Here is a 25,030-nt window from a genome sequence, read left to right as displayed (position 1 = left end):
TCACCAGCATCAGTGCGTTTGTTTTGCTAATGAAGATGAAAAATATCAGTCAATGACCTTTTTCTCTGTGACTAAGACGTCTCCACCATAGTCTGTATATAAATATGGACACCATGTCTCCACTTCCTCTCCCGGGAATGCAGGCGGTGCCATCTTGTGAGCTTGGAGCTCTGAGGGCGGAGCCACGATATCGATGCCCCGCCCACAATCCCTCCAGACTCACAGGTGTTTTTGTTACCTCCACCAGCTAAGATGGCTAAGGAAATGTTGGATTATACGCTGAACTTACTTTTGAAAAAACGTTTGGGTTGGCATGGCAACTGGTGGTCGCCATTACATCACATCCTGTTTCTACAGCATCAAATAACGAACTAAAACATTTTTATTTTAATTGACAGTTGAACATTCATAAACATATCAACTACATAAAATGACAAAAACCATCCTTGATAAAAAATGTACTTGATGCGTATTGTAGTGTTTTAGTTCAAACAAAGCCCCGCCCACTAACATGGAGGGGGTGGAGCTTATGACCTATACTGCAGCCTGCAGCCACCAGGGGGAGCTCTACTTGCTTTGAATTCACAATGAAAAGTAATAACTATAATAACAATAGCTGGAATAAATATTGTTGAAATATTTTCAAAAATCATTCAAATGTTCATATTTGACCAAACACTAACCAAATGCTGATAAATGATAATAAAATAACCTGGGTCAATACTAATGTCCCAAAAAAAAACAAAACACATACAAATGAAATTAAACATATGTAAGAAACATATAGTCGTGGAAGTTTAAAATCAAATCTTACATTTTCCTCTTTAAGTTTTCTGTTTTAAAGCTTAGTCCGTTAATTAAGAAATACTCATCTGAAACCATGGAAGTCTGTTTTAAAATTTTTTTGAAAAATGTTTGAAAAATACGAAAATACAAATAAAATATTCAGAAAAACATTTAAACATTGAAAATATTTTCAAATTTCTCAGGAAAATGCTAATGGAGTGTCAAAAAGAAATGTTCATTTTTAATAAAGAATAAATAAATAAATAAATTTAATACTTAAATATGTAATTAAAGGATCAAAGCAGATTCCTCTGTTTGTGTGAGTTAAAATAAAGTTTTTTGTTTTCAAATCTCTCATTTTCCTCATTAAATGTTCAGTTTTCCACTTAAATCTTATGTTTTCTGTGAGGAGGTGAATCCTGGGGTTTTAAATGACCTCCAGGTGGACTCCCCCCACAGATGTTCCTGATTAAAACCTGAACTCCCACCAGTCATGTAGAGATGGACACTTGGAGGAAACGTCTTCTAGTCCAGATGAGTTTTTCTCAGCTTGTGTTTTGGATAATTTACTCTATTTTAAATAGGGATGTATCCTGATACTGGCTACCATAATGATGCTAACGGTACTGATGCTCATGGTAGTAACCAGATTGATCTGGGTGCTTCATTTGGTGCCAGTGAGTGTTTAATTAGCTTAGCCTCCTTAGCTCTATTGCTGCATAGATGGAAGTGAAGCTTCAAAATGTCTAAAAGCAAAACTTTGTCTGGACTTCACCTCTAAAGATGCAGACTGGTCAACCTGCAACAGGGGAGGTAACACCCGGAATTAGATTCAAAATCTGACCACACATAGCATTTTACTGAAAGACCCAGAAATGTAGCGTCTTTGCTAGCCCAGTTAGCAGCATCCCTGGAGAGGAGAAATGCTAACATGCTATTTTTTTTTGCAGAAAAACTGTTGAAAGTTTAAAGTCATGGGGGTTTTTGAAACATTTAAAATGGCATCATGTTTATTAATATGTACTGTAAAATAAAATAAAATAATTATGACATTTTATATTGGTTGATTTATTTCTTGGTCTCAGTTGTATTTATGTTATTTAAATTAAATATTCTGTTCAACTTGCACGTCACAAAATGCCTCAAAAATAAAAAGGCACCGTTTCTGGACTGAGTTTGTACCAGTTTGTCTCTGGTATCGGATGAAACCTGAACCAGACCCAGACCTGGGCGACAGTCAGGTAACAGCTGATGAACTCACCGTTGACGTGGAGGCTGACGGGCTCCTGCGTGTCCTCCATGCCGTGTAACACCTCACAGCGGTACAGGCCGGCGTCTCTGGCCCGGAGCTCCACCAGCGTCAGGGAGGCGTCCCCCTCCATCAGCGGGCTGGTGGGCACCGACGCCCGGCCCTGGAAGTCCTGGCCCACCTTCACCATCCCGTCCTGGGTCACCAGCACCACCTTCTCCTGGGTCCCGTCCAGCTTGGACCACTTGATGCGGACCTGATCAGGGGGGCTGGCGAAGCCCAGAGGAGGTGGAGTGGAGGCGATGGAGAAGTGACACGGCAGCACAACCCTCCCCGACAGAGAGCCCACGACTGGGGAGGGCTTCTCCGGCTGGGGGGGCGTCTGTGGAGCAGCTGGAAGACAACAGGAAAAATAGATTTAGAGCCCTTTAAGTTGTTTGACTTCTCCCAGAGTCCCAGTCTGGGCTCTTTCATCCCTCCAGCTGGATGTTGGCTTCGTTGCCATGAATGAATCCTGGACCACTCCCTAATCACGACGGATAACAACTGAAACCTCTTGAGTTTCCCAACGCTGCCGAAAGCTCAAATTCAAGAAGGTCTTCATGCTGTAAACAATCATAATCCTGCGTCAGCCGCCACAGATGGAAAACATAAACCATCTCCAGCTCTTTGGTGCCAGTGCTGGAGGGAAACGTGGGATCTTCTAGATGTAGAGGTGCATGAATTCAGTGGCTGGACTCACCTGGAGGACGAGCTGAACACAGACACACCAGGCACAGCAGGTGTGTGAGGACGTGTCCAATCATCTCGACACAATCTGGAAAAATTTAAATTACAAGAGTGAGGTTCAGTGATAAATCTGCATAATGAACCAAACAAACTTCTGTCTCGTTCTTTTTAATTGGTTAATTGAAGAATATAACATAGTACAACAATTCAGTGCTTCTATTAGTCCTATATTAGTAATATTCAATCGATTTAACACATTGAATCAACTCAGCAACTCAAGTTTAAGACAGATTAAAGGTAGTGTATCCACCAAATCATGTAACTATCGTTAACGGCGCTAATGAGTCCAGCTAAGCTAGCTAGCGTTATCAGGAGTTTAGCTTCTTCTTTTTCTTCTTAATAATGCGCTCATTCTCCTACTGTCTTGTTTTATTGTGTGGAACAACAAGCTGGCGACGTTAAAACAAATATTTTAAATCAAAAATAACAACCTAGCAAAATTAAAAGAAACTAAAGCTAAAGTTGGCCTTAGCTAAGGTTAGCCGCTAGCAGCGTTCTGTTAGTTGGTCGTCAATAGGAAGCTAAAAAAAATACGTAAAATGTGAATTTAAGTGTCTCATGCCTGGTATTATTTACATTTAAATTAATTACCTATTAACAAATATTTAATTAGTTGAGTGCATGTTTTAAATTTAACGTAACCACCAAATCATGTAGCTGATGGTGGCTAATGAGTCCAGCTAAGCTAGCTAGCGTTAGCTTAGTTTAGCTTCTTCATTCCTTCATTCAACTGGTGCTTTAGTTTCTTGTGTGGAAGAAAAAAAAACACATATATTTCACTTACAAATAACAACCATGCGGAAAAATCAATAAATATAAATAATCTTTAGTTTTACCTATTTACTTATTTTGATATATTGTTTAAAATTATTATAACAACTAAATTAAAAATCCACAGGTTTTCACAAACGTCTAAAAACACGAAATTTTGTAAAATGAATCGAGATAGTTCTTATGTTTTGTTAAATTTTCCGTCATAAGGAATAAAATGCAATAACAATAATAATAATAAATAAAAATACAATAAATTTAAAAGTACACAAAAATGAGTAAAAAGGTACATCTGCAGTAGATCACTGAGCTTCTTTCACCAGTGTATGCTGCTTATTTACTGTCTGTACATAAATCAGATCAGTTTTACCAGAATATTAACACAGATAAAAACAAATTGTGACATTTTCTAGTCATCACACAGATTTTCTGTCACATATACACAACCAGTCCAAAGTCTGGACACACCTTCGTCTTCAGTTGTATGTGAAAGTGCTTCCAAACTTTTGACTGGTGTGTATATGTGAAAAATAATCTTATATTAAAACAACTTCTTCTAAGAAGTGAGTACATTTTGCTTTACAGGATGTTGCGATGGTCTTAACTGTGCACCAGCGAGTTAAAGGGATCCAGATGTGTCCCACAGCTGCAGTGATAAGGCTTATTATCAGGTGCCCAGGTAATTAATTGCTCCCCAGGGTCAGTTTTTATCAATGAGGGTTTTTTATCAGTAGACTTTATCAGGGTGGGAACATTCCTGACCCCCCAAAATAAAAAAGAAGGTAACAGAAGATGTAATTCGCACATTTAGAAAATGAACTTAAAGTGTAAGGAACATAATCGTCCTACCTTTAAATGAGAGAAAGAGAAAAAAGAAGTCCACAGATCCAGCTGGTTTGAGGGGTTGTTGTTAGTGTTATTATAACTTTTATCACTTAAAACTTTTTTTCCTACACCTCTCAGAGGTTCCCAAACGCACCGCAGCTCTGCTCTCTGTAACAGGCGTCCTCCTCTCCAGCTCTCAGCGCTGGCTGCAAGTTCAAATCCACTTTACGCCCGCTATTATTCAGTGGCCAGGAGAAGCACCGCCCAGGCCCGGGGAGGGGAGGGAGGCCGGGGGGAGGAGGAGGAGGAGGAGGAGAGGGTGGGGGAGGCGCAGAGGGAGGAAGGAGTTAGGGAAAACAAATGAGAAACACAGAGAGACATTAAAGGAGAGCTACGTTAATTTACTACGAGGTTGACTGACTTTCACTGGAGCCTAGTTTCCCATTACACAGTTTTATTTATTTATTTATTTATTGTTAATTAACCTTATAATGTGACAGAAATCTGCCCATCTCTTTACAAGTTAGCAGGTCAGGACAGATCCACAATTTAATCCACAACAATCATCCAGTTTTGTTTTTCACCTCATATCCACCACTAATAACGTATATATGTATTAAATATTATTTTCTTTATCTTTGAATACACCACTCGGCGTCTTTCATCTAAAAAAAGAGCGTAAATTGATCCAAATTTGATCCACAGAGTAACTGAAAACATTTTCTGTGATGCATGGCTGCAACTAATATTCTTCACAGGTCATATTTGACCCATAAAACCACAGACGTCACTTTCTTTTTCAGAGACTTTCAGAAGATGGTGAAAAATTCCTTTGTTGTGTTAAAATATCTGTTCTTGAGGATATCATGAAGCTTTGTCCTCATAAAAACAAGGAAAATGTACTTTTTACACATTTTAACTTGACTCTAACATAATCTCAGGGTTAAACTGAAGCTGTTAAAGCGTTTAACGTCCACCAGAGGCGCCACCTCCAGGAATCTGGTCGTAAAGCAAAGTGTGCAGGTATTTGACAGCTCTGTGTCTGAAGACAGACGTAGCGTTATATATAGAAATTAACCAATTAAACCGATGCTGCAGTTCCTCCAACGTCTAGAGGCTCTAACAAAAAGTTTGTTCTCCTCCTCTCCTCCTTCTTCTTCTTCTCCTCCTCTCCTCCTTCTTCTTCTGGTCTATTTCCAGTAGATGTGATGCTCTTCTTCATCAGTGAAGATGTTTAGATGTGAACTGTATCTGGTCACATCATTTTATCTGGTCTCCATGGAAACACTTCATCAGAGATGGAGGCGACCCAGAAGGAAAGGGAGGAGGAGGAGGAGGAGAAGAAGGAGATAGAGGAGGAAGCAGGAGGAGCATGAAAAGGTGGAGGAGGAAAGGGAGGAAGAGAAGGAAAACAAAAAGGAGAAGAGAAAGGTGGAGGAAAAGGAGGAGGAGACATTTAACTGCTGTTTTTACAGACTAACTTTTCCCTTCGCTGTCATTTAATAATAATAAAACGAAAATGTGTCATTTAAGGTCTTTATTGGCAGAAACATTAAAATAACAACACAATGAATTTGTCACAATGAGTTCATGATGTAAAATTAAAAAACACACATTTCATTTTCATTCAGCAGGTTTTTAAAATAGATGATTTCCTGCCTCACATACATCTCCCACACACGTCCTTTAGTTTAAAAACCGGGATTCATCCAGGATAAAAAAGAAATAAAATGTGGCGTCTTAGTCTTTCTAGAGTCAGAAGTCGTCAAACAAATCCTCGACTGCAGCAGCGTCTGCAGAGCGTTGGGGGGGCGGGGGGGTCGGCCTGGCTCCTGCAGGGGGGTCGGTCCTGGAACAAAGACACCAAACACACCGGGTCAGTGGTTCTCAACCGGACCCACCACCCACCACCCCCCCTTCATGACAAGACCCAAAGAAAATGTTCAAACTAATCAAATTTAATGAATGAAAACCTGAAATAGCCTTTCTCTAAAGCCCCGCCCCCTTTAGGTACTGTTGCTAGCCCCGCCCTTAGTTACTGTTAGCTACTGTTTCCTACTTTCCCACTAAAAATAGCTCTTCTTGGTTACGAAACCCTCAGCTAACAGTAGCTCTTCCTAGCCTTCCAGGTAATAGCAGCTCTTTGTAGCTTCCTAGCCTTCCAGCTAATATTGGCTCTGTAACTTCCTAGCCTTTGCAGTAATAGTAGCTCTTCCTAGTTTCCTTGTTAACCGTAGCTCTTCCTAGCCTCCCAACTAACAGTAGCTCCTCCTAGCCCCCCAGCTAACAGTAGCTCTTCCTAGCCTTCCAGGTAATAGTAGCACTTCATAGTTTCCTTGTTAACAGTAGCTCATCCTAGCCTCATAGCAAACTGTAGCTCTTCTAGTCTCCCAGCTAACAGTAGCTCTTCCTACCTTCATGCTAATGATAGCTCTTCCTGTTTACGAGTCCCCCAGCAAACAGTAGCTCTTCCTAGCCTTCCAGTTAATAGTGGCTCTTTGTAGCTTCCTAGCCTTCCCTCTAATAATAGCTCTTCCTGTTTACAAGTCTCCCTGCTAATAGTAGCTCGTCATAGCTTCCTAGCCTCCCGGTTAATAGTAGTATTAGGACTTTAGAGTCTGAGAAAGTGTTTCTCTTTAGCGTTTAGGTTTTTCTGAGCTGAGAATCTTCTGTCATCTTGTCTCTTTAGTGTTAAATTAGAAACCAGAGAAGCACCTTTAAGGAACAAGTTACTTTTTGAAGAATAATCAGACTTTATTCAAACATTAGCCTTAGACGACTTTCTCCCTGAGGTCCGGCCTTGATGTGATAGCGATTAGCTGCACAGGACCCGAGAGGAAAAGGCCGGCGTGAGGGAGCTGGGGAGAAGAGAGGCCCCGTAGCTTTGTTCAAATCGTTACCAAATGGATGACAAACAGCGCTGCGCTGCTGGAACCAGTTAAGAGAACAAGAGGCATGTTTGAGCCACGGAGGACCACCAGAGACTCATCGGAGGGGGACGTGACGAGAGCGATTTCAAAATCCCAAGAGGTGAGGCTGAGCTCGGGGTGGTGGTGGGCGCTGCAGGGGCCCCTCACCGAGCCGAAAAACACATCACAGCAAGTACGTGCTAGTTTCTATGTGAAGAAACTAAACAGGGTTGATTCAGTTTGGACCAGCAGGAGCAGATTTGACCCCACGAAGGAACGCTGAGTCAGATTCTGACAGGACGTTTGAGCAGAAAACGTTGGTTTTAGCCTCAGTTTTAGGTCTAGATGAGATAAATATATGACACTAATAAATGAATATGTCATCTGGTCTCTTAGAAGGTGTGATCAGACTGAAGGTAAATTCAAAAAGCTCCAAAAACAGGACGGGAAACAAAAGAAAAACACTAAAATGTTGATTAAAAAAACACAACAAGTCAATAAATCTGAACTTTTGTTATGTTTGAATAACATTCATCAGGAAAACGTAATCGTTTGTTACAACTTCTTCCACTGGAATCACTAAATGCAAAGAAGGAAACACCATACGTCAAATTCAAGGGCACAAACTGGACCAAAAAAAGGTCTCGATTTAAAAGAATAGTCTTGATTAGAGACTAAAAAGTTGTTTGTTCCAGATACGTGGAGAAAACAACGAGTTGGAGAGGGATACGTAAAAAAAAGAAATACTGGAGGACAACTAGGACAGACTGTGTTTCACTAGCTAGCTGGTATCAGACGGTTCGGGGTCACGTCGTACATATTGCGTAGCAATGCAGAACAGAAGAGCTGTGATACTGATAATTTTGGATAATTAGTAAGAATGGGTGAGGTTAACTGAGGAGGTTTGGAGAAACAAACATTTGTACGACTCATCTTCGGTGAAAGTTTCACTATTGTTGAAAGTGAAGCAGGAAGTGGAAACAAAAATTTACCCGACTGGCAAAAAAAGTTGTTACAGACCGAATCAGACTGACGAGGTAGAACTGACTCACATCAACATTACGATTTCATTCACAAGTTATGGTGACAACTGCTGCGTTTCCATTCCCCCCAGAAATGAGCAAAACCTAAACCTCAATAATAAACTGGTGATGGAAACGCCTACATTTCAAAAAACCTCTTATATCTAAAGCTAAAACACTTTTACTCTCTCATGAGGAGGTTTTTCAGACGTATCGATGTAAAAGTTTATCTCAGAAGTGCAATGGAAACACTTTATTGGTGTTTCCCCATCAGGACTGGAGATGATGCATCTTCCTCAAAGTGATGGGAATTTAAGAGAATTATGGGATATCCCCAGATATGTAGCCTTTACAGCTTATTCACAAAACACCTTTCAATGGAAACAACTGGATTTTATCAAAATTTGAGAAATACTGCTTTTATTTTGTGAAAAGCTGTAATGGAAACACAGCGAGTGTCCGGCAGCACTTTAAATGAGCCTGAAGGTGACAGATATTTTTATCAGGATTTTATTCTTTACATCATTTGAGCTTCTGTTAATGACATAATCACTTTGTGACAAGAGACCTGGTGTTTTATTTGTGTTATTTTTTTTTTTAAATTATGATACGATCCCACCAATTAAAAACAATTCATACAGTTAATGAAATGTCTGCACGTAGAATAAGAGTTCGTCATTAAGTTACCGTAATGACGTTAATTTAGGATTTAGAAACGTTTAGCAGCCTGTTCAGAGTATGTACCTGAACGTAACACGTGGTTTTCTGGTCAAATGGAATAAACTAAGTGTAAGTGGACTGAACTGTGCTTGTTTTCTCTGTCAGGTTAAATCGAGGGGGTTGAGACGCTTTTGAGGGCAATCACACCCAAACGTTGTGCAAAAATATTTCCAATTCATTACGATGATGAACACTGTTACGTAGTTTAGTTCGTAGGAAGGTGAACATCAGGCTACGACACAACCACATCACTGAATTAACACAACAAGAACTCAACTTTCTCTAGAATCTGAGCAGCATCATGATCGGTTGTTGTGGACGTGGTTCGTGAAGGTTTGCTGCCGTCGTCCTGGCGCAGTGAAGGAAACCTCTCACACTACACAGTAGAAACACAACAGGTCCCAGTACCAAGCACAACGCAAACCCACAGGAGGGGGTTTGGCTTCAGTGGTCTTGTAGTGATTATCTGTGATGGCCAGCAGCGATGTTTGATGGTTTACAGCAGCAGTTTCTGTGTGTGTGTGTGTGAAGGACTTTCATTTCATGGGAAAAGTGTCCTGCGAGTACACAAACACTTAACAGGAACCAAAGTGAGTCAGAAATGAAAATCTCAAGATCAGCAGTTTATAGAAGTCGTCTGAGGAAGTGTTAAACCCTCGTTAGAGAAACACTTTGGAACAGAAGTAAATCTCTAAGGAGGATGTTGTTAGCTTAGCTTAGCTTAGCTTAGCACGATGACATATATCAATCAATACAATATCCATTAAGTCCATAAATAATTAGTTGGGCTGTTTTTATCAAAGCATTTTTAAAATGTTCGGATCAGAATCAGGCTTCAGCCAAGTCTGAACTTCTCTAGTTTTACCAAAAATAAACCGTGTCCCTGTAGCGTTCTTCTTCTACTGTTTGGATAGCTGTCGTGTAGCGTCGCAGCTGCCAAACTAAACATCAGACTGACATTTATAAATTTGTGAAGAAGAACCAGAAAAAGACGTAGTAGTAGTAGTAGTAGCAGTAGTAGTAGTAGTAGTAGTAGTAGTAGTAGTAGCAGTAGTAGCAGTAGTAGTAGTAGTAGTAGCAGCAGTATCAATGGGAATAGGAGACCATTGTTCTGTACCACCAATACATTCAAACTACATCTAAACTGCATTTTGGAATGAAAACGTCTTTAAAACGTGTTGTGTTCTGGCTGAAGCTGAACCTTGTAGCGTTTTGTTGCCTTGTTCGGTTCGTTCTTTTCAGCTCAGCCTCACCTGTGTCATTTTACAATTATGTTTTCATTGTGACAAACTGTATTAACACATTAGACCTAAAACCAAACTAAAACCATCAAATCCCAGTAGGAAAAAGTTTGATTTTTCACTATGAAAACCACAAACATGTTGAACCAAACATTTCTATAACTTGACTGTAAATCTAAGGTGTAAATTTCAAAAGCTTATGACAACAAAGTTATTTACAACTATTTCCATTAAAATGCAGGGGGCAACTATTTACAACAATTTACAAACTATCAGGTGTCCAACCAGTAATAATGTCTAAATGTCTCTAAACTGTCTCCTGTCTCCATAGACTGAATATAGCCTCACTGTTGCTTAGCAACCACTGACACATCATGTCCCGATTGGTTGATGGATGCATGTTCCACCAATAGGAAAGAGGCTGTTATGTTGTGTTTTGTTCTTGCATTTGAAGCTGGCTGGTGATATCTGCTTGCTAGCGCTTTGCTTCCTAATGAGGTTGAAGTTATCACTTTCTACTAACGTTGAAACAGAGACTCAGCGACGCTGCTTCCTGCTGCTACATCGTCTTAAACTGGTCACGTGATTTGGACGAACCATCGACTCCGGAGGGTTAAAGGCTGCAGCCAAACAACAACAAACACTGAACATGTAAAAGAAAAGTTTCCTGGAGACTAATCTTGCAGAGAGAGTTAGGGAGTTTATGGCAGCGCTGGAGAACCAGAACATTTACTGGACTGGATCCTGTCGACTCTAGAAAACACTTGAGGAGGCTACAAAGGGCCAACTTTATTTAAGAACAGATTTTTGTGCTCTATGATCTGTCTGGTCTTTGGAACCTCACAGTATTTAACCTGTGAGTGGATGACGTCCTCCACTCGAGTCTTTTCTAACCAAACAGAAGACGTTTCCAACGTTAAACCATTTGCAGGACAAAGCAACTCGATGTCAAGCAACTATTTCTCAAAACGTTGAGCAATGCCTTTAACTAGCCATCAATCTTCTTCTGTTCATGTGGCCTTCATTTAGTCCCTCCTCCTCCTCCTCCTCCTCCTCCTGCGCCTCCTGCGCCTCCTGCTCTCAGCCCTCCCTATGGAAGACCTGCATGCAGAAATAACAAAAACATGGAGGAAACAGAAGAAGGTGAACGGGTTGAGTGGTGATGGAGATGTGAAAAACAATAGCTGGGTGTGGGACTGCCAACAGGCACGTTAACAGCCTCTTTTGTGTTTGCCAGCTCCGAGGCTGAGGGGGGGAAATCAAACGTCCTTCCAGCTGCTCATCGGCTCACTGCTGCTTCTTGTTGGAGCTAATAAGCTCCGGCTAATGGCAACAACCAGCGGCCACCGTGAGCAGCCGAGGATGGATGGCAACACTTAGAGCCATCTGCATGTGGCACAGTTTACAGTCGCTGGCACTCGCAGGGAGACGCTTGGACGCGATATACTCGCCCCCCTGTTGGAGCATCGCTGGAGAAACAACGTCAGATTGAGACACGTCTTTGGGATGTTGTCTAAATGCCCAAATACTTGGCGAATAAGAGACACAGGCACAAGAGCGGGGGCATTGTGAGCGGGTTTCAGAGCTGTGTGATGCTCTGTCTTTCGAGGAGAAAAGAAGAAAGTTGCATAATTGTTTCTTTGAGTCCAGTGATCGACTTTGGCTCCTCAGTTCACATCCTTAGAAATCGCCCTGCTGCTCTGCGGCCCCCGTGAATAATGGCTTTCACTGCTTTAAAAAAAAAATAACACATTTAAAACTCACTTATGTCTAGACCACCTCCATCGACTTTACCAAGCAGCAGAGTCTGAGGCTGGAAACATGAAGTCTGAGCGTCGACGTGCCAAAAGGCTGCAGCTCCTCCGACGGCCACTAGAGGCTCCCGCAAAACGTTACTGCACATTGTCGGGATGTCAGAGAGTTTATCAGTTTACCTTATTGTGTGACGTTTTTTTAAACAGACTCCAGAGCAGAAACTTCCAAAGCTTAAAAACTATGCTCTAAAAGCTGTAGTTCTTCTAACGTCCACTAGAGGCTCCACCATCGACCTCCACGATAAATCAACTGCTGCTAAACCAGAAATAATTTCTCTGTTCATGATGAATGTTTATTAGAAGTCACTTGCTGAAATTAAAGGATGAAAATTCTGCAGAATTAAGGGGCGTGGCCTCTTTGATTGACAGGAGCCAGACACTGCCAAGATGGAGACTGATGGAGGATTCATCCATCTTTATAATCAGTCAGTGAGTGATTGATTGATTGATAGATTACTGGATGTTCTGAAAATCAAATATAAGACCAAACCAGGAAATAAAAATGTCCTACATCACACGTCTGAGAGATGTATTGGTCCATTAGCAACCAAGCTAACAAGCTAACGAAAATACTTTGATTTTGTTGAGATTTAGTGAAAAAAGCGGTTGGACCCAGCGTGGACACATGCACAGATATGGACACGAGAGGTCAGATGTTTTCCACAGCCTCATTAGTGGAGCTGTGTGTTCACATAAAGCCCAGAGTGGAAAGCTCTTCTCTCCCGAGGCTAAAAACCACCAGCCTGCTCATCACCAGCTGTCCAGCCTCAAGCCAAGGCAGCATGTGTTTGTCTCCTCAAAGCAGATAAAACAGACCGGCACAAATCATAAACCTGCAGGACGACGGTGGTCCTTTATCACCTATAAACTCCAAGAGCTGAATTTGATATTCCTTCCCAGAAGAAGCCCGTAAACGTGATAACGCCCTGAAGGTCTCCAGCTGGACCAGGATGGAAACTGCTGCTTCCAGAGTTCAGAAACTGGAACGAGGTCAAACTGCTTCTTCTTCTTTTATCAACACTTCTGACTCATCAACCAATCATGTGCCTCCTTCCCTCTCTGTGGTGTTTTATATATATACAAACAGTCCATGCATGTTCCAAAACTCTCCACCACCAAGCACCTGAATCACACTCACAAACCATCGGTTACTATCCAAAAGTTTACTGACCATAAATGAGACTAATAGACTAACTTTGTATGTAGACACTACTGGTCAAACAGTAATAATAATAATCAAGGAATCAACATATAGCCCAGAATCTGTCCTAAGTTTGGACTCATCCCAGTCACATCTCTGTCTGAAACCAGCTCCATTAAAGACGCCGTGTTTTCAGGCTTTTCATCTGGTTTTTATCCTCAGGTAGTTCTGGTAGAGCTTGGACTAAAGTTCTGGATCATTCTCTTGGTTTAGACCAACGATACCAGAGGAGACTGATGCTGGTCTAGATCAGTTCAGCTGTATTTATGGTGCTTTCTACTGTTTTTATATTTGTACTACTTTATCTTTCTACTTGATCTTAACTTTTATCCTCTTGACCAGATACTAGTTGGTGTAAAAACATGACGGCGTCGTTTCCGTGGATTTGTTCTACAGATGATCACGTAACAAACGTGGACATGGAAAAAACCTCATCAGATTTTACAGCTGAAACTTGTTTATTTATGATTATTAACTTTTCTAGTTTAATACAGATGCAAATTCATCAATAGTAACGAGCTATAACTTCGCTAATTATCAAGTACTCGATTGAGGACGTTGGGACTTTGTTATGAATGAAAATGAACAGTTTTATATATATAATACTGAGTGAAATAATCCCAGTGTCCACATGTAAGAAACTACTTCCTGTTCGACGATGCTTCGTTTTTAAAGTTCTTAGTCCTACTGATCCCAAATAAAGACAGAGCTTAGGTCTGAGGAGGTTAATGAACGTTTAGACTTCATCCCAACCGGTATCAGAGCAGATCCAGACATTTATACAATAATCAAATCAGATTTTGTAGTTAATCATTTCATGTGAGCCATAAACCAGAACCACGTCCCTGCAGCATCTAAACTCCTTCTTCTATTTTAATGGCGTCAAAGCTGCTAATAATCCCAGAAGAAGAAGAAATTGAAAGCTGATTCTGAGGAGGTTTGATTGCAGAACAGATTGTTGCAATAATTACAACAGATCTGAAGCAATCACATTTTATTCATCCCCATTGTTTCGAAACTTTGAAATGTCTGTTTCAGGGGCATCTAGAATGTGATTAATGGGGAGTTAGAGACGTGATCGTTTGATTCACGGATTAAAAGACGCTGGAGGAAGAAGAACCTTGATCACTGTTCATTGACTGTTTGTGTGAACAGACTCTTTGTGATCCAGCTCCTCACATTCCTCCACACGTTTACGCTGCTCATTGTGTTTCTCTTTGTGTGTTCTTCTCGTAGATGGAGGGGGGGGGGGGGTCCTCTCACAGAGGGAACGTTTATGATGTTTGATTTTCCCATTGAACAGGATCCCGAGGGGGGAGAGAGGAGGGATGGGAGGGGGCAGAAAGAAAGAAAGAGTGGGAATGGAAATGGAAAGACAAGGAAGCAAGGAATTAAGGAACGAAAGAAGGAAAGAAGGGAGGAAGGAAAGAAGAAAGAAAGAGAAGGAAGGAAAGGATGGATGTATGTTTGGGTCTCGGGGAGGTTTTCTGTTCTCTTGTTTGTTGCAGTGAACCAGGAGGTGGATTTAACTCATTTAACTCGTCGCAGTAAAAGTTCCTGTAAATGAAGCGTGTTCTATTTTAGTTTGGAAGACGTCGCCCTGATGGGCGGATAAAAACGTCGGTTTACAGGCTGTAAAAACAAATAAAGAGCGGCAGCCGTCAGACACGAACAGAGGGAGGCGTTACCTCTTCTTCTTCTTCTGGTCCGAGCTCTGCTGCCGTGACTCCGCCCTCGCCGCCGCCGCCGGGGCCTCCGGGGCCGACCGGAGCTGACGAAAACGCCGCTTCCGACAGGGCGCCACGTCTGTGATGTCACTGAGGCTGTCGTCCAATGGGCTCGGAGTAGAGGGATCTAAGGGGGAGGGGCTTTATTTTTAGGAGTTTCTCTTGAACAAAACAGAAATGAACAGAGCTCAAAGCTACATGCTACCAGGCTACATTTAGAATTTGTGCTAATTCCAGCACATTTACACAAAATGTTGATTAATGTGCAGTAATAATAATATTAATAATAATAAGACCAGAGCTGATTAGCATAACGCACAGACATGTTTTAGATTTATTCACAAGTTCTGATAATAAAAGTATTTTAAAACAGTAAAATGGAACTACATTTAATCCATCAAAAGAATTTCGTCGTTTTCTTTATTGAAAAATGTAAAAAATGAATCGGCCCATGTATCCATAGTCTGAATATTTTCATGCCCAAATGTCAGAGTCGTCCCGTCGTCCCTGGTCCTGTGTGTTTAGACTCTAGTTGGTTTCTAAATGTCTAACTCATTGTAAAACTGAGCCACTGTTTTGCTCATAATGAAACTAGATTCATGCCCCCCCACATCTCACTGGTTCTCTGAGCCGTCGTCGCAGCAACAGAAACAACACAAATCAAATGCAACTTTCCCCTCATCAGAGCGGAGGGGAAGCCCAACACCTCCACAGTCCTGCATAAAAATAATACAACGAATATGAGCTGGAACGTTACAAAGTGGAAAAACCTGCCATGTAAACAGTGGAGGCTCCGCCCCTTTTAAAGTATAACCTTACACTCCCATGATGACGCCGCATTAATCAGACCCAGGCCGTCTGTGGGGGGGTAATATAATGTCAACACTCATGTTTTAAAGGTGTTTCACCGCTCACATACTCCATCAGTGACGTAAGAGGAACGTCTCCACGGCAACGGGACCAGAAATATAACAGTAGTAGAAGAAGAAGAAGAAGAAGAAGAAGTTACCCCGGGACGATGGTTCGGAGGCTGGAGGACGTTTCATCTTCTCCTCCTCCTCCTCTGGTGCCTCTTCATCAGTGCTCCCTCCATAGTCATCATCCTCAGCCTCTTCATCGTCAGCTGACTTCACTGAGCCCTCCTCCTCCTCCTCATTCTTCTTCTTCTCCTTCTTCTTCGTCGTCTTCTTCTGTTCTTTATCGGAGCTCCTGCAGCAAAAGGTCAGACATGATTCATCCGAAGGAGACTAGACAGGAGAGAGGAGGAGGAGGAGGAGGAGGAGGAGGACAAATAATGGGATGGAGAAGAGGATGAAAAGAAGGAGAAATAAGAAGACGACAAATATGAAGGAGGTGAAGGATAAGGCGGAGAAGAAAGAAGATGAAGAGGAGGAGAAAGAGGAGTAAGAAGAAAAGGAAAGAGAGGAAGATGTAGAAAAAGCAGGAGGAGGGAAAAACAAATGGGGTGAAGAAGAGGAGGTGGTATAAGAGGAGGAGGAGGAGGAGGTGGAGGAGTCCAGACCTGGTCTCCTGGAGGCTGGTGACGGTCTCCTGGAGACTCCTGATCTTCATCTTCTTCTCATTGAGGACCAGGACGAAGCGAGAGAACAGCTCCTCCTCCAGCGCCTCCTTACCTCCGACGTATCGCTGCATCCTGACACACAAAGCAAGCGCTCCTCAGCATCACAGAGTAAAAAACAAGCGCTCCTCAGCATCACCGAGTAAAAAACAAGCGCTCCTCAGCATCACCGAGTACAAAACAAGCGCTCCTCAGCATCACCGAGTACAAAACAAGCGCTCCTCAGCATCACCGAGTACAAAACAAGCGCTCCTCAGCATCAGACTGAGACTAATGGAGGAGGAGGAAGATGATACATAGCAAAAAGAGGAAGAAGAGCACATGGAGGAAGAGGAGGAGAAAGAAGAAGAGGAGACAGAGGAGAAGAAGGAAGAAGATGATGATGAGGAGAAGGAGGAAAAGTAGGAGGAGGAAGATGAGGTTATCCTTTAATTAAATGTTTTATTAGAATAAATCCAGGATTAAATCAGCTCCATCAGACTTTAGAGACATTGACTTGGTTCTAGATGAGTGGAGCTGGACACGGTGGACGTTGAGGACATGGTGGACGTTGAGGACATGGTGGACGTTGCCTCACAGCTGTGACGTAGGGTTGAAGGAAGTGGACCGTCCCGGGAAACGTGAGGTGACTCAGAGGGAACCCCCATGATGGATGATAGAGGAACTGGAACTAGAACATGATGTAAACAGGTCTCGTGCTACAGAGGTCAACTACAGCCGAGAACTGGACCCTGTCCACTGAGAACCGGACCCTGTCCACTGAGAACTGGACCCTGTCCACTGAGAACCGGACCCTGTCCACTGAGAACCTGACCCTGTCCACTGAGAACCTAACGGCACCGTTCAGAACTTCATACCTGTAACTAAAACCTCCAAAATATTCCCCAATACGACACTGATTGGATGACGTGTGTTGAGGGCGTTTACTCTGCAGCGATGCGCTGATGTTCTCCTCTCAGCCTCTGGTTCTCCTCCTCCAGTTCCTGGTTGTGCTGGTGCAGAACGGTTCCTCTCTGCAGACTGTGGGTCAGGAACTCCCTCACCGCCTCCACCGGCTCAGCGACGGCCTTCAGCTGGACGGAGCCCAGTCTGAACTGGAGGAGGAACCGAGACAAGACACCATGAACACCAACACCACCACGATGTTCTACGATTCAGAGCTGCAGCTACAACAATCAGAACGTCTGGGGGCGGGGCTTAACGACAGGGGGCGGGGCTTAATGCAGTGATGGACATAGAGTAACAGTAACATTATTCATAGACGTCATCTGAGTGGAGTTGAATTAGTTGAAATATTTCTATTTTCCCTGTATCAGCTGTAATCCAGATGGAGCGTCTCCATGGTTACACCACAAATTATTAAACGTTTCACACAGCTGCTGGTTTACAAATGATTTAAATATATTATCTAACCGAGGCTCTGAGATCTTTTGAGTGGACGTCATGAAATAACCACCCACCACCTCTGAGTGAAGCCAAGTCTTCTCTCAAACATGTTTTCACAGAGATAAGAAGGGAATTATCACCGCTGACCCTCGTGACCAGCAGCTCCTTAAATAACCAGCCAGAAGAGCCACAAGTCTAAACCTTATCTCCTCAAACGTTCTATGTGGTCAACGCCGTCTTTCTTTTTCCATTTTTTTTTCCCCCAACTCCTGCAGAAAATCAAACGTTTGCCTCTGTCGTGTTGCCGGCTCTGTCTTTCTTCTTCTGCAGCGCCTCGTATTTGCCAGCCATTACTTCACCCGCTCTCACAAATGTTAAGTAAATAAACCTCAGGCTGAAACACTGCAACAGCTGGAAATAACCTTGTGTCTGCTAAACTCTCCCAGTTGTTGCCTCATCAGCGACTCCCGTCACCTGAGAACTCGTGGTCCAAGTGTTGATTCGGGCGACGGTTTCTCCCGTTGTCATGGAGACGCCGCGCCTTTTCAAAGCCCTGCTCTGATTGGTCAGTTTACTGCACGACATTTTTATTTGGAGCCAATTTAGACTCAAACTCCACAAAAGACCAAAAGCAACACTTACAGAACTAAAAGCCTGGATGTGATGTTCCTGTTAACAAACAAGGTGTCGGGACCTTAGCACAAGTTTATATAAAAAAAAACAAAAACGTCTAAACGTGATCAAAGTAAACGTTTAATTTCTCAGGTCGGCTAAAATTACCACTTTATTCTAAGAATATGAAATATGTTGTCTGTTTGAAAAGTCTGGAGAAAACCCAACAAGACCCAATGTCTCAGCTTTGATTAGGGATATACACTGATCAGCCACAACATTATGACCACTGACAGGAGAAGTAAATCTGCCAATGGGGTTTTCAACAATAACAAAGTTATTGTCTCTGAGCCACAGATGTATTTTTTTGATACGAGCGTTTTTAACTTTCCTTTTCCTTTTTTGCAGCGTGACTGTTCAGTGTCCAAGATGCTGCCAAAAGTCTCAAAAGTATGACTGTACTACACACCTGCTGGTACGAGTACATACAGAAAACGCTGCAAGATTATTTTGGGGAATATGAGCAACCGGATAAAACACGTCACCAAACAGGGAGGAAACTTGAGGTGTTGCTCTGTGTTTACAAATAACTTCAGGGTTCAGTATATAAACGGCTTCCAGGCCAACAGCTCTCATCCTTTGTGTGGTAAAACATTAATTGTTAAGTAAATCGTTCTCAGCGCGTTGTAGCAAGCAGCTGTGTGTGCTAACGCTAACTAGCTCGCTAACTTTAACCTAATTATCAACTATAAGATGAGGAGTTTCATCGTGTCAGAAGATATTGGTTCATGGTTGTGATGAAACTACAAAGCCCAAATAATACTAGCATGTTTATACAGTTATTAAATAAAAACAGTAATCTGAGATTTTCCCCTTTCCCTGGGGACGAGTGATCGATTCCTAAGAGAATCGAATGAAGTACTCAATTGGTATCGGTACTGGTATCGGTAAATTTTTAAACGATGCCCAGCTCTGGTACATCTGAGGCTTCTTTTAAGGATTCTGACCCAGAGAAGCTTGTTAAAGGGGTTTTAGGGTGAAGGGGGGCAGGTTGGTGGATGGTATGCTAACCACCTCAGGTAACACCTGCACCGTCCTGGGCTCTGGAGCTGAGATTAGAGGAGGAACGAGCCGACGTCGCAGAAGCCTTTCATTACCACTTCTCACTTCAGTCTTTCTGTTTTTAGGGAAGAGGAACCCAGGACGACTGGTCCTGGACGGCATCCCTCCAGTTCCTCTCCTCTGACTCAGTCCTTCTGCTCTGTCCTCACTTTAAACCTGATTCTGTCTAAAATCAGATGAAATGATTCACACCAGTCACGTCCTTTACGAAAGTTGCTGAAATGTTTCCGTTGACGGATTTAAAACTGTTCTCACATGTCAAACACACAAAGAACTACTTCTTCTCTTCTTCTACTTCTTCTTCTTGTCTTCCCTATCATCACTTTTTTTTCTTCTAGTCATCCTCCTTCTCCATCTCGTCCTCCTTTTTTCCTTTTTACTTTTATGTCAATTTCTGTGTCATCTTGTCCTCCTCCTCCTTTTCTTTCTTCTCCTCGTCCTCCTTTTTTTTTTTTAAGGGCGACCAGACGCAGCACTGTCGTATAAGCTGATGACAATGCAATAAACATAACTATTATATATATTCATACTGGAATATGAGCTAAAACAAAGCCAGTTTGGTCCACGGTTTGTTCTACCACATGTGGATTAAATGAGCGTGAACAAGCAGCATAGAAAGAAGAACAGTTAAGATGATGCCCCCCAAAAAAACCATAAATCTGGACTCCAGAAAAGACTTGAGAGGGAGGGCAGGAGTAGGAGCAGCAGAGCCGAGCAGAGGCTCTGGATATGTTCATCGTAGACCAACGATTCCTAGTGTAGCTAACTGAACGTTACTAGTTTGGAGGTTATCTGTATGTTTCTCATATTATCTCTATGGGCAGTGCCTCAGTAAAGCATTGAACCGTATTATGACGCATTCAAGTTCTACTCAGTAATTATGAGCATCGGGCGATGGTCAATTTCTTTGTCATGATGCGTTCAAATGTAGCCTTTTAATTGGTGTAATTTGTTATTGGTGGGAAATCTGAAAAAAGTTAAATAAGGTAAAAAGACAATTTAAAATTTTGGACAGTTTCTTTTACCAGTTTGGAGACACTACGGGGACACTACAGGGACAGTATGGGGACACTCACTGAGATGTCCTGCTGCTTCTTGTCGTAGTCCAGGGTGAGGGTGGAGCTGTGGACGGGGGGAGGAGGCGTCAGGGTGAAGCTGTAGGAGGACGTGTCCTCCGTGGTCAGAGCCTGAAGGAGGTCCTGGACGTATCGGTCCGTCTCCATCTCCAGCTCCTCGGCCTCCTGACGCACCTCCTCCTGGGTCACTGCACGGGGACGAAGAGGAGACGAAGAGGAGGGTGAGACCAGCAAAGACTCAAAGACAGGAGACGTGAACCAGATTAATTCTTAGTTCTTAGTCATTACTCCTCCTCCTCCTCCTCCTCAGTCCCTCCTCATTTATTTTACCTTTGACCTGAGCTATAACTCCATCAGGTGGAGGGAGGAGTAAAGGAGGCCTAGGTGAGGAGAACATGAAGCCGTCCCGTTAATCTCTCACCTCCTCCTCTCCACGCCTCCCGTCCGTCCGTCAGCAGCAGCTGGAAGCCCGTAGCTAAGCTCCACCCCCTCCAGTCCACGCGCAGGAAGTAGGCGGAGTCATCGGGCTGGGAGGAGACGTGGAGCCGGCGCACCTCCGTGTGCATCCCTGCAAAGAGACAGCCCGTTACCATGGATACGACCAGATTCACCGAGGAAGAGGAGGAGGAAGGAGAATGCGCCTGGAAATTCCTCTCTCTGATGCTTCATTCATTTATTTATGAGGAGATCATTAATTAGCAGAGGTTACCATGGTTACCATCACCACAGCCTCCTCCCTCCTCCTCCTCCTCCTCCTCAGTCTGGACTGTGTCATAATTCGACTAAATTCAGAAATTAAAAATTAGGAGCCAGTTTGTGATGATCTCATTTTCTCCGTCTTTTCCTCCAGAACTCTAAAACAAGTCTGACGTCATTTTCCTGGCGTCGGTCAGAACTGGACCAGGATCTGGTCTGTGACGAGTCGTGGATTCATCCGGGGCAGATTTCAACATCTTTAGTTTCACAGAGAGAAGAGAAAGTGAATGTGTAAACCTTCAGATTCCCCCTCGAGCCTCAGCCAAACATAAAAACCACAACCGTGGATTTAAAGGAGTCCAGAACGAGCAGGAGGAGGAAACTCCACCATTAAACCGTATCTAAATCAGGATCTTATCAGCTGTCGATTAATATATTTAAATAACCTCCTCTGAGTTTATTTAGGTTTAATTTAAGTCAAAGGCGGGTGCATTTTCATTTATTTATTTTTTCTATTTCAAGTTTTCATTTAAAACTAAAAATAACGAAAACTGTTATTTGATATTTAGTTGAAATTCAAAAAACTAAAAAAAAATGAAAAAAATAAAGTTTTTGCTCTGAATGAGTGAGAGAGACTTTACATCTTGTTCTAAAATATGAATCATCTCCTCAAATCATGACAACAGCTTCAAAAATGAAGCAGCCGATGGATGAGTGTATATGTGTTATCGATTTTTAGAAAAGTGCGTAAATAATACAAAAGGAACACATTTAAAAAAAATACATCTACACATTATCTTAAAAGTAAGAGGATCTCAAATAGAGCCTTGTGGAACTCCTAAAACCAAAGGTTTTGATTTTTCCTAACCTGCAAACATTTTTATGGTAGATTTTTACTTTCTTACTCGGCTGACTCAGATTCGGAACAAGTTAATGCAAACATGTTATTTGAGTTTAATAGAAAGCAGGCGTTGCTTTAAAAACTCAACTCTCGGTTATTAAAGCTGAACACCCGAACTTTCATGCAGACCAGATTTTATGGAAACTACCACAGGAGAAGCTCTTGCTGCAAAGACCAGAGGCTTAAAACTCTGCAGCATCTCATTTCCACAGGTTTCTCCGTCCTGTGCTCGTATTTAGAGTCGGATGAAGCAGGTGTTGGAAGGATGTGGTTAAATGTGAAGCATGTGGTCGGTGATTAGCGAGCAGCTAACGGAGCGGCTGCTAGGTCTCTACTTAGACCCTAATGAGAGGCCGGAGCGGTGATGACACGGTTGCATGAAGCTCGACTCATCATTTCCAACCTGCCTCGCTCACTTTGCTCCATTACGCCACTAAATGGCACTAAAGGAAAACCGGTGTTTAGCAATTACATAACTCCATTCCTCAGGTCTGCGCATATCGGATGACGAATGCTTTATTCCTGGTGGTTTTTAGGTTTATTTTGGGACACACAGGTTCTTTAAAACAAATAAAAAAAAGTCTTATCCAGTCGACGGCCAGAAAGATGAAGACTTTCAGTTTTCAGTTGATTTTGAAGCATTAGTTTCAAATAACTGAGATGTCGTTTTTTTGTCTTTTCATCGTGGAGGTTGTGGTTTGTAGACGTCACAGACTTTTTAGTTTTGTTTTGAAAATATTACGTTAAGAATGTTGTTTATGTTGTTCCTGATATTTCTGCTTTCTTCTCTTTCCTTCATTCCTTTTCTTTCTGTCCTTCCTATATCATCATGTGGTCATTTACCTCAGTCCTTCCTTTAATTTATTTCACAATGATTTCTGCTTTCTTCCTGACAAAATGACAATGATTATAAGCATTTATTTTTTTTTTTACATAAAACTAATTAAACTGGTTTATTGAAAGATTAATATATAATCTTAAAATATGCGTTCGTTTATTCCACATTAGTGGATTTTTAGATATTTCTGTGAGTTTTTCTGTCCAGTCTTGAGTTGCAGGGGTTTTCTTGGTAATTAGTCTTTCGTCAGTAACACATTAAATGACGTTTATCGTCTCCAGAAAAGCTCAAAGAAACATTGAGTTCAACACATTTGTTTTCAGTTCATATCAAGAGAAGCACAGAAACTGTTTTAGTTTGTTTTGAGTAAATTCATCTAGAACATGAAGGAGGAGAAAGTGGAGGAAGAGGATGAGAAAAAAGGAGGAAGAGCTGAAGGAGGAGAAGAAACAGACTAAATTTAAAATCTGGTCAGAGTTCAGTGATAAAATCTTAACGTCCCATTTAAAAACACATTAAAGTGACTCTTACTGTTCTCAGTGTTCTGGGTTTGTTGAGTCCACGCGCACCGCGCTGTTTGAATCTGGAGCTAAAACACGTGACGACAGGAGCGAACAAACTCTCGTTGTCACCTCCGAGAACATCGCGGTATCTGCGGACTTACCTGCGGATTCACCTGGAGCCTCCGGCGGCTGCAGCTTCTGGACGAAACCCCGACGTTTGGAGTTTGAAGCAACAACAACAACAACAACAAGACGAAGCTGCGACGGGAAGAAACGCAGGCTACTACGTCATCACCCGGCGACACGGGCGAACAGCTGATCCCCTCAGGGCTGTCAGCACCGAGTGTATAGAGATTATTATTATTATTATTATTATTATTATTATTATTATTATTATTATTATTATTATTATATAACGGGTTTACAGGCAAAAACATGACAATATAAGTTGAACAAAAAATAAATGTTTTACAGAGTCAGTGGTAGAGAAATCATTATAAAATGATAATCTACTCAAGTTAAAGTGATTAAAAGTAAAGTAACTACTTATTCCAGCCCATTTAATTCATTTTAATAGATATTAATATATAAAATGTATCAGAGGAACCAAATATGAATATTAAACATTATAATGAAGATGGTTAATTAGAGTTTGATTGAAAATATGAATAGTTTTTGGTTTATTTTACACATTGCACATGCAGCCAGTTATTATACGTGTTTTTTAATTATGCAGGTTCACGGTGAGTGTTGTGCATCACATTTCCAATGAGTTGTATAACTTCTGTGTCTGATTCTGGCGTTTGTCTTTGCAGAAGCAGAAGGATCCTTTTCTCAGAGAAGGATCCTCCATCTAACATGAGAATGAAGAACGCTGCTTTTCCAGGGACCGTTTTGTTTCGTCCAGTTCATCCTTTATTAATTTGTTTGCTAAATGCTGGAGATGAACAATAAGTAGCCGTAGAGCCTGTCTAAGAGAAGCACTATCCTCCATCTCAGCCTCTGTGTCTGAATCTCTTCCATTCATTCTCTGATAGTTTGAACGTCGCAGCAGTTTATCCACGCAATCAGGAAATCAGCAAAGTCCGTTTTCATGTGATGAGAGTTGTTTGGGGATCAGTGTACGAGGCTAAAGCAACAAGGCCTCGCAGTCATGTAGTCGAGGGGGGAAATGAAGGGATTTCCTCTGGACTGTGATTTGAGTTCTGCAAACAGACGCTCATCCCACCACTAATTACTTGAAGAGGCATCACAGTGCACTTT

At 42.0% G+C, this 25,030-nt stretch overlaps 2 protein-coding genes across 6 annotated transcripts in view; both read right to left on the bottom strand.

The window, feature by feature from the left end:
- vcanb (versican b) overlaps window positions 1-4,637 on the bottom strand; it is a 31,075-nt gene extending 26,438 nt beyond the window's left edge. The window contains 3 exon segments of the mRNA XM_047570081.1: window positions 2,048-2,428; window positions 2,778-2,852; window positions 4,445-4,637. Coding sequence (XP_047426037.1) covers window positions 2,048-2,428; window positions 2,778-2,841 — 445 coding nt within the window. The 5' untranslated portion in view covers window positions 2,842-2,852; window positions 4,445-4,637.
- Window positions 4,638-5,942: 1,305 nt separating this feature from the next.
- xrcc4 (X-ray repair complementing defective repair in Chinese hamster cells 4) lies at window positions 5,943-24,086 on the bottom strand. 5 transcript variants are annotated; one of them, XM_047570646.1, is made up of 8 exons: window positions 23,929-24,085; window positions 21,251-21,397; window positions 20,830-21,017; window positions 17,561-17,727; window positions 16,577-16,708; window positions 16,064-16,263; window positions 15,016-15,181; window positions 5,943-6,269 (listed from the first exon to the last, which is right to left on the bottom strand). In XM_047570646.1, the coding sequence occupies exons 2-8, from the start codon at window positions 21,393-21,395 to the stop codon at window positions 6,176-6,178; spliced, it is 1,092 nt and encodes a 363-aa protein (XP_047426602.1). In that variant the 5' UTR covers window positions 21,396-21,397; window positions 23,929-24,085; the 3' UTR covers window positions 5,943-6,175. The 5 variants fall into 5 exon arrangements, with proteins under 5 accessions (XP_047426602.1, XP_047426604.1, XP_047426600.1 ...); XM_047570648.1 differs by lacking the exon at window positions 5,943-6,269 and adding an exon at window positions 8,545-11,413 and having other exon boundaries at window positions 23,929-24,086; XM_047570644.1 differs by lacking the exon at window positions 5,943-6,269 and adding an exon at window positions 14,255-14,884 and having other exon boundaries at window positions 23,929-24,086.
- Window positions 24,087-25,030: the final 944 nt, after the last annotated feature.

Source organism: Mugil cephalus, chromosome 19 (assembly GCF_022458985.1).
Source record: "Mugil cephalus isolate CIBA_MC_2020 chromosome 19, CIBA_Mcephalus_1.1, whole genome shotgun sequence".
Taxonomy (NCBI): Eukaryota; Metazoa; Chordata; class Actinopteri; order Mugiliformes; family Mugilidae; genus Mugil; species Mugil cephalus.
This window is presented reverse-complemented; position numbering and strand designations above follow the sequence as displayed.

Excerpts from the sequence above, each read along its gene's own strand:
- xrcc4 (XM_047570644.1), bottom strand. The coding sequence starts at position 21,395 with ATGCACACGGAGGTGCGCCGGCTCCACGTCTCCTCCCAGCCCGATGAC. Across the intron at positions 21,018-21,250 it reads GGAGGCGTGGAGAGGAGGAG|TGACCCAGGAGGAGGTGCGT; the intron begins GTGAGAGATTAA and ends GTCCCCGTGCAG. Across the intron at positions 17,728-20,829 it reads AGAAGCAGCAGGACATCTCA|TTCAGACTGGGCTCCGTCCA; the intron begins GTGAGTGTCCCC and ends TTCCTCCTCCAG.